The sequence below is a fragment of the Trachymyrmex septentrionalis genome, unplaced genomic scaffold (genome assembly GCF_001594115.1).
Source record: "Trachymyrmex septentrionalis isolate Tsep2-gDNA-1 unplaced genomic scaffold, Tsep1.0 scaffold37, whole genome shotgun sequence".
Classification (NCBI taxonomy): domain Eukaryota; kingdom Metazoa; phylum Arthropoda; class Insecta; order Hymenoptera; family Formicidae; genus Trachymyrmex; species Trachymyrmex septentrionalis.
The window spans coordinates 7,539,322-7,548,818 of record NW_017305536.1 but is presented as its reverse complement, the minus strand read 5'-3'; the positions used below and the strand labels follow the sequence as shown (position 1 = coordinate 7,548,818).

The 9,497-nt window shown below is 41.0% G+C and overlaps 1 protein-coding gene across 1 annotated transcript; it reads left to right on the top strand.

Annotated features, from left to right (window-relative positions):
• Positions 1-2,338: 2,338 nt before the first annotated feature.
• LOC108750550 lies at positions 2,339-8,445 on the top strand. Its single transcript, XM_018490044.1, has 3 exons — positions 2,339-2,637; positions 3,896-7,706; positions 8,037-8,445. Exons 2-3 carry the CDS (start codon positions 3,932-3,934, stop codon positions 8,063-8,065), a joined length of 3,804 nt encoding a protein of 1,267 aa, XP_018345546.1. The 5' UTR covers positions 2,339-2,637; positions 3,896-3,931; the 3' UTR covers positions 8,066-8,445.
• Positions 8,446-9,497: the final 1,052 nt, after the last annotated feature.

Here is a 9,497-nt window from a genome sequence, read left to right as displayed (position 1 = left end):
TATATATAAATGATAAATATATGGGTTATTTGCACAATATTATAAATAATTACTATGTTTACTACGATTATTAAATTAAAGAGCAAATATAATAAGAGGATAAAAAACTGTTGTTAAATAATTAATACCAAAAAAAAGAAGAAGAAGAAGAGAGGGGGATGAGCGCGAAAAAAAGAAATAATAATAAAAAACGACTTACGCTAACGATCGACATTGGGTGAAAATGGAAATGCGAAAGGAGGACGCGATGAAACGAAGATACGATGAGGAAGGGGAAATAAGAATAAGAAGAGAAGAAAAAGGAGGAGGATACGATTCGTTTGTTATCGATTAGTTAACGATCCTTACACATTATATTATTGTAATTATATAAAGTAAACGATTATTATCATAATAGTTACAATGAACAAGTTGTTACCGCTTTGTTATACATAATATAATTAATAATAAGATTAAAAAGTAAGCGAATGCATCGTTGATTCGTCCTTTACTTATGTAGATACTTAAAAAAAAAAAAAATACGATCGACTATATTGTTTTCAATGTCTTCACCGTATCTCTTCATTTGCTACCCGATTTCATTTCGTTGTCGAAGATTCGGTATTGTCGGCTTACCTCGCCTAGCCACAATATACACACGTTTTACAGAGATATTTTCAATAAACGAAAAAGCTTAACACTCACACTGTTGTATTTGTTTACTCTGTTGTCCCTAAGAGATTCTAATCACTTGATATCAAGGATGAACGTAACTGTGACAATAATTTGTTGTCGAGTAGATGCACTTCTATTATCTCTTAAAGATTAGATACTTGACTTTTAGAGTTATTTTAAGAAAACCTTATCAGTTTTAGGCAAATTAAGACATTAGACAGCTCTGGGAAAAATACTTACAGTAATATTTATTTTTCATTAACATTATTTCAGCTGTTTGGAAGAATGTTTAATTAATAATAAAAAAAAAACGCAGCCGCAAGTAAAGGCCATATATTGTACTTAAAAAAATTAATTAATTGATAAATTATACAAAGCATTTTCTTATTGAGAAGAAAAAGAAAGATGAATGCAAGAAGCTCAAATAACCTTCTATTTCTATCAAAGATAGATGATTCATTGTTTCTTTTCTAATTCTTAGAACTTAGAGAGAGAATTAGAAAAAGATAAATAGTTAATTCTAATTCGTTACGATTAGAAAAAGATAAATTATAGTAACTTGAATTGAGTAAGATTAATCTCAATTTAATTTACTGCTTATTTTTTTCTAATTCTTAGAACTAGAAGAAGGTAAGAAGTAAGTTAAATAAAGATTAAAGTTAATCTACATTAATGGAAATGAACATAAGGCCCGATTCCACAAATATATATATATATACACAAGATAAACTTAAATTCAATCTTAGTTTAACTCACTATTCTTTCCCGATTCAAAGAATTAGAAAACAATAAAGAGTAAATTAAATCGAGATTAAAGTTGATGATATTACGTTAAGTAAAGCCGTGCTTGAAAAGAACAGACTTATTGTCACTATCGCTCGAGTATAAATTCTACCCAGCCGACTTGAGACATGCGCTAAGAAACGCCTGTACAGTATTGTACACTCAGGCCCAGTTTCACAACTCACGGTTAACTTATTCATTATCGAGGTTCAACTTATTCGTGATCTCTTTCCAATTCTAGAATTGGGAAGAAAGGAGAAACAAGTTGAACCTCGATTACCGAGGTAACCGTGAGTTGCGAAACTGAGCCTTATGCCCGTTTCTACCAATGTGGATTAACTTCAATCTCGACTTACTCTTCAACTTACTCATCTTCACCTTCTCATTATTCTTAAAAGACTAGAAGGAGATGAAGGATTAGTTGAACCGAGATTAAAGTTACACTGCATTAATGGAAACAGGCATGCGGCGTGTGGCGACGCGTGGGTGCTCGGCTGAGGATTTTTCAAGATCACGAAAGATCTCGTGGAGAACGAACGAACGCGCGAGCAATGGGTGGGGTCCCGAGAACGAATCGCTGCTTCGCTCCTCTCCTCGTAAGTTCGGTGCGAGCAACCGGTCTGGTACCGTCGTGTCCGTCGTGCCTTTTACGAGCGCTTGGCGCGACGCTCGCCGAGTAATGGCCGTTCTGCGTTCAGTTCAGTGTGTGTTGCTCCGAGAGTACTCGGAGTTGCTCGAATACGTACTTCCTTCTGCGTGAGATGGACGTTTCGAGGTCATTCGGGCCTCTTTGCTGTTTATGAGAGAGTTGTCGAATCAGTGAAATTAGAGCAGTAAGAGTCGTGTGAGAGAGAGAGAGAGAGAGAGAGAGAGAGAGAGAGAGAGAGAGAGAGAGGCGTCGCGTTCACGGAACGAGACGTTTACGCGACGGTGGCGCTGTCAAAGATTAAAGATCGTTTCCAGAGACAGGAGTGTGCGAGGAGCGAGGAGCGATTGATACGACGTCGTTTATCGTGATTGCGAACCGTTCGGACAACGAGCACTGACCTCGCCTCGTTGCGTGCAGCTGCAGCAGTGCAGCGTCGCCGTGGCTTCAATGATCGAGTATCTGGCACTCGTGACTCATTATTCGCGACTCGGCGCCCTTGGCGGGTCCGGGCTGAGGAAGTCGAAGCAGACACGCCGATTTCGACATCGGAGGTTAGTGCACAGCACAGCAGGCGACGCAGGGTGTATTTATAATCGGAGCGAGCGAGCGCGAACGAGGCTCTGCTTATCGCGTCGGGGCGCTCTCCGAACGTTTTCTAAGAACGTCGAGCGAATAATCTCAAGTATATGTGTGCGTGCGTGTCGTGAAAGACGCGTTTCGAGTGCTTACTCGCGAAGCGGATTTTTTCCGTTGAAAAGAACGTTTGATATAATGAGACACGAAAAATGATAGCATCGAACACGTGGTCGTCAAGTTTGTATTGTACTCGGTGAATGCGTTCGTTGAATACAATATATGGGAACCTATGAAACTTTAATAAGTGCGTCTTGCACTTTCTATATTCCTCTTTTGTTAAATATTCATTGCGTTTATGACTTCCGCAATTAACATTACAAATTACACTATTACTAGGACTCGATTACGGTATCCCGCTAGAACTGTCGAAGGTGCTAATTTTTATAATATAATTTTCTGTCTTTCTTTTCAGTTAATGAAGATTTATTTTGATATTGTCTCCTAGTTCACGTTAGGTCTGCGTATTTCTTTTCTTTGAAATACTAGGAGCACCTAACACTAAATAATAGTCCGTATGCATTCCATTTTTTAAATACACAACTTTACAAATACTTTCTAAAGATGTAAAAGTAATAAGATGTAAGAATCATTCAATAATTTTTATATACTTGTGATGAAATTAACTAAACGACCGATTGTGTATTAAGAGTTATTTGTATTCTACTAATATTTATATATTTTTAATATCCTGTGCTATATATTTAATAATACAAAAGAGAAAAAAATTGGTTCTAGTGTTAATTGTCAAATTAATGTAGTAATTTTTGTTTCTGAAATGGAATTATTAAATACATGCTTGATACTCATTGGAACGTATTATGATACATTATTGTGTAGAAATTAAATTATGAGATGAACACACACACACACACACACACACACACACAGAAAATGTTTTTTCACCCGGTGAATGTATTTGTAGAATACAATATGTGAGAACGTATGAAACTTTAGTAACGTCTTACGCTATTCTTTTGTTAAGTATTCAGTGCGTTTATTTATGATTTTCTCAATTAACATTACAAATTGCTGTTTGCGAATGTAGTTATTCGATGTAGTAATTTTTGTGTTTCTGAAATAAAATGATTAAATTCATGCTTTGATAATGGAACGTATTATAATATATCATTGGAATTTGAAAGTTGTAAGATTAACGTAATATTTTTCTTTCAGATATTTTAACACCAAGAAAATTTGGTGATATCTACTATGGAGAAAAAGGGGCTGCGCAAGAAAGATGTGTTGAGAATGGACGGTCTTCTGCCTCCAACTCGGCGTTTACCAGTTTGTCATGCAGTATCCAGTGCCTCGGATAAGAAAAAGGACAAGAAATGGTCTATAGGTGGAATTCTGCGACGAATATCTTCGATAAAGGATTACGACAGTTCCTCTAATGATGAAGAGATCGTTTATTGCAAAAGAACACCGAGAAAGCCTGCAAAATTTAATAAGAAAATCGATGGTGTTGTCCTTCACTCGATAGAAAATAATTTGGAGCACGATCAACGGATAAGAGTCGAAAATAACATTCACCATGTGAAGGATTCTTATCGAGATTCATTGCATTCACGTAGTAGCGACGGTTCGTTAGACGGCTTAGGGAAGAAGTTTCGAAAGAACAAATTGAAAGCTCGAGCCGAAGCGAAGAGAGATCATCTGTGCGCGGGCAGCAGTTCCGACGAGGATTGTCACAGATCTAACAGTTCGCTAAACAGATTTCACGCGGATAGCGCGCAGAATGGCCAGAGAAGTAATGTGTGCAATAGAAGAACTCGTGCTGCTCGAACGGAGCGATATATCAAGCGCTTATCTCGGGACGAGGGCAACGGCAGTGGTGATACTTTGAACGAGCTGTATAATAAAAGGTGTCCCTCAGACTATATCGAAGATAAGGAACGTGCTATTTACGCTGATACGAACGGACTGTGTCGCCCGCCTATACATCCGCGTCGATCGGCCGCGTATTCAAACTGCCGTGTGTTTCCAGTTCAAAAATCCTCTGTGGAAAATTTGCGAGATGCAGAACGCGTGAGCTTACAGCATCCCGAAGTTTTCGGTGACGTCAGGAGATATTCTACAGGGCAATACATCACGGATTTGAATCAGAACAACACCTACGGGAAGATCACGCGACATCACAGCGGCGACGTGTACACGGACAGTCATCGAGCCGGAAACTTCTTTACATATCCCGCAAAAAACGCGTGCCATTACTCAGAATCGTTCGATTGCGCTGTCGATCCCCGATTAATCAATCCGGACAATCAGCCACCCGAGCCACCCCCGAGGGATCCTCGTTATCGCTCATTCGGCTATAGTTCCTATCCGATGAACAGACACCAAAATGTGCCAAATTACTTTAAACAAGAAGACAATAAGACTAACAACTTTACAAGCGGAATATCAAGACCCGACTGGAGGAACTTTCGATCGTACGGATCAAACAATAAGATCGCTTGGCGCGATACAATAGAATTTAAATCAGGAAATTCGATGTCGAGCCCTAAAACGGAGTTCCGTAATTCGTTGGAGCGCATAAATAATAAATATAACTCGAGCTATCACTGCGCAAACGAGTCGGCTTACAGGGAAATCGAAACAACGAGACGTAGAAACATTCGCAACGATCAGCTTAATCGCAGTGACGTGAATTACCACGTATACAAGGCCAGGAATAAATCAGCGAACATCTGCGAAACGAATAAACATCACGAGGCGATTTCATCGCACCTATCTACGTCCGATTGGTCATCTGGAAGATCTCCCTGCGACCAACGTAATTTGCATATCATTACCCCCTCGACCTATGTGGATAACTGCGCTGAGAGGAGTAAAAAAGAAGACAATAGAAGAATAACACCGACCGACGAAACTTTGGAAAGACGAAGAAGTTCGAAAAATCTCGAAGAAGCTCTATCCGAGTTGGAAGCGATATACAACAGCCTTCGTCTCGGCGACGAGGATCTGTTGGATCGCGCGGAACGTCGAAGTATGGAGGAGTTTAATCAGAAACAAAGTAAAAGCGAGCTTGATGTGATTGCGATCGCTGCAGATTCACCGGATAGGACGAAGGACGACATGGCTTATCGGAGGATGCATCCCAAGGAGAGACCCACATCGTTCTCGGACATCGCGGGACAATCGACTCTGTCCAGCATCAGTTATCTCATCGCTTCACCTGTCCTCTCGCGAAGGGACTCGACGGACGATCTTACGCGTTTGCCAGCGGCTTATTCGTCTCGTCGGGACGAGCCGGACGTGACTCGCGACGACGTGCTATTCCGCAGTATAAGTCACGCCAACAATACTCTCCGAATAATCGATCCGCAGCCACCGTTCGGTATACCGCTCGGTCCGGTTACCGCGGCGACCGAGAGCGACTACCTGCACACGACGCCGACGAAATCGGAACAGCCACGCTCATCGTACATACCGCAATGTGAGCCTGACGTGGTCACGGACGATTTGGCTTACAGGGCCCTTAGGAAGGACGTTGCGACGCGGAGCGTCGCGGAGAGTAAGATCGACGTCTCGAGGCTCGAACAGCTGGAAGCTGCTACTCGCAATAAGAAACGCGCCGTTAGATCGTTATCGGCCAATCTTTATGGGCTGATCGGTCACGATCGGATTCACCTGCAACGCGAGCACAGTCTCGACGCTATCAAAGATGAGATCCAAGATGTTACGAGGAACTTCGCTGCGACACCCGAACGACCGGAATATTTCAGACGCGTAGTAAGCGACGGCGAGCTGTCTGATAACGATAGGTGGAAAGAGCTAGCGGTTAAAAGTGATATTGATATCAACGGCAACCATCCGGTGGTGGGCGCGTATTGGAAGAAGCTGTGTGTATCACCGGAAACGACAGCGGCGACGACCACGCGAGAAAGTCCCAAGAAGGAGAAGGAGTCGGGTGTCACTGAGCTGTCCGACGTCATGCTGTCTTCAAAGGCCATCCTGAACGACGGATTTTGGCACGAATACCTACATTCGGATTCCAACGTTTCGGCAGCCAATAGCGGTCGCAACACGGAGACGGACTTTACCGCGTACAGTCGTCTCTGCCAAGATTTAGTTAATTTGATAAAAAGCGACGATGACACGGCATCGCCGAACGTAATCGCATCGCCGAAGGCGAACGATTCTATCGTTGCTGATAAGTCCAACGACTTTGACGCCAAACTCGAGATCAACGAACCTCCGGCGAGCGTACGTGTACGCTCTCTGGGTAGTCATTACTCAGGATCGCAGCTTGCCAACGACGAGCGGAATGTCGAGAGCGAGAAAACAACGAGCCCAACCGATTCGAATTCCACGAGGTCTTCGTCGGATTCGGCACAGGCAGCCAACAACCTTGATTTCTATCTTCGCGTGGCGGATGAAAACGTCAAGCTGATCGCCGAGGCTTTCGGCAATGTGGCCGACCACTTACGCGACAGTCGCCTATCTACCCTAAAGAATTCTTCGGTGTCTCATGGCTCCGAGATCGAGGACCAAAGTAGTAGCATACGGAGCAGCTCCACGCCGTACAGCCAGGATGAGGCAACGAGCGACGATCGGCCCATCGTCGGTCCGAGACTCGAGGAGACTCTCTGTGTAGCTTCAAAGCGTAATTCCTTGATGAGCAGTGAAGGGGACCAAGGTAACATCAGTCATCCCGAGGATGCTTCTACCGACGACGTGGAGCTGGACTTGTCCAGGGCCGTTCGCGACCTGCAACTTGCCGCGGCCAGTCTCTACGAGCACGAGAAGGAGATCGAGGACCTGGGTATCAGATACGGGAGAATCCGCGACGCAACGCTGCCGTTTACCACCGCCGCCGTGACCAACGCGGACGAGAGCGAGGACAATGCGATCCGCAGGATTAGCTTGATCGCCGACACCCTGAGGCAGGAGCGGGAACGCGATCAGGAGGAGACCGTGGTACTGCCTAGCGGAATCGAGGCGCGTGGCAGAGACGCGCAAAGCGGGGGTAGCCGCGAAGGTGAGCGCACAATGTGCGAGCTTGTTGATCGCACGAGATCGCGCCGCGCCGGGGACGACGTGCACGTTCCCCGTGTAACTAACCTCCTAACCGTCCCGGTAACGATGTACACCACGCTCTTGCTCGCTTGTCTCCTTGCATTGCTTGTAGCGATCGTAGTGGCGGCCGTGAGGGGTCGTCCGACCGATCATTAGCGCGAATGAGATTTTCTGTGTTCTCTGTGTTGCGACTGTGCTAGGATCGCGTACCGTTTCATCGCCATTGTCCTCGTCACCGACGATATTGCCTCTAATCCTGTGTGTTCATTTGCAAATGTTACTAATGTCGCAGGTCTCCAGGCGTTCGCTCGTTCGCAGTGACGATCGCCCGAGCTCGACGTGGTCGGCGGTGATAGAGTGACACGAGGCAGGTTGATTTTTTTGTAAGAACTGAGAGAATACTTAGAAAGAGAAAGAGAGAGAGAGAGAGAGAGAAAGCGAGAGAAAGAGCGAGGGATGCAGTTGCCGCGGGCTGTTTGAGACACATCGACTTGTTGTTGTTGCTCTTGTTACTATGTTGTTGGTTTTAATAAAGTTTAAATGTTAATCCTGCCCATAATGTTACTGTAATTTTACTGCGCGCAAATATATCCTCGCAATCTGTGATGCAATCCATTCCAGATATTTCGATTCCTTTCGATATTATGTTAATGTTTGTTTGCGTTTTAATATAATGTTTATCAGGTACAGAAAGAAATGGATAGGAACTCGTGCTTTTTTTCGATGATTAATATTGGAGATGTTCTCGATTTTCTATTTTTTTATATACAGATTTGATAACAATTAGTATGAAAAATTGTAAAAAGTAACTCTAGACTCTAGATGATAAAATAAGATGAAAATCTAGAATAACAAATTTGTGAATTTGACTTGGTCTTTTAATTATAAATATTTAAACATTATGTGCATATTTATGTGAATATTTAAACTTTCAGAATTATAAAATGAAGACTAAAACAATTTCGGCAGAGGCTTTATTTTTAAATAGTAAATATCTAAATTTTCTAAATATCTAAATGTACTTTAAACATGAATATTTAAATTTTACACTTTTTACTTGAATATTTAAATTTATGATTAAAAAATAAAGTGAAATTTGCAATTTTGACACTTATAATTTTTGTCCTATTTCATCAACTAGAATCCAATTAAAATTTTTTCCTATCTTTTTTCTATCTTTTTACATTCTGTACGTATCTATATTATTAGATACGTTATTGCAATTTCGTTACAGTATTTATCAGTTATAAAAATTAAAAGAAATATTAAATCGTAAAAGATTGTGTTATTTTTCAGTAGACAATATATAGATGTTCCTTGATTCTATTTTTATGTATTATTTATATTACGTTATTTCAATTTCGATACAATATTTATCAGATACAGAAATTAAACAAAATATTGAGTTGTAAAAACTCGCGTTTTTTCATTGTAAGAGAAGTTCTTGAGTTTATTTATTTTTTATATTTTATACATATAGCTTTATATCAATTTTGTTAAAATATTTATTAGATACAGAAACTATATAATATTTACTTGCAATTACTATGTCAATTTCGTTATCATATTTATACAAAAATTAAAAGAAGAGTTTAATTATACACCGAAAAAAATTGTTCATTTGATAAATTAATTGTTTTTATTTCTCTTATTAGAATATGTATATGTATATTTCAGTTATATGTTTAACTTTTAAGTACATACATTCTTCATCGGAAGAAATAAAAACAAATTAAATTAATTTATTTGAATG

What these genes read in the sequence shown, in the direction of transcription:
- LOC108750550 (XM_018490044.1), top strand. Translation starts at nt 3,932, where the DNA reads ATGGAGAAAAAGGGGCTGCGCAAGAAAGATGTGTTGAGAATGGACGGT. An exon ending in AAGCGGGGGTAGCCGCGAAG is followed by an intron (nt 7,707 to 8,036) that starts GTGAGCGCACAA and finishes CTAATGTCGCAG; the next exon opens with GTCTCCAGGCGTTCGCTCGT.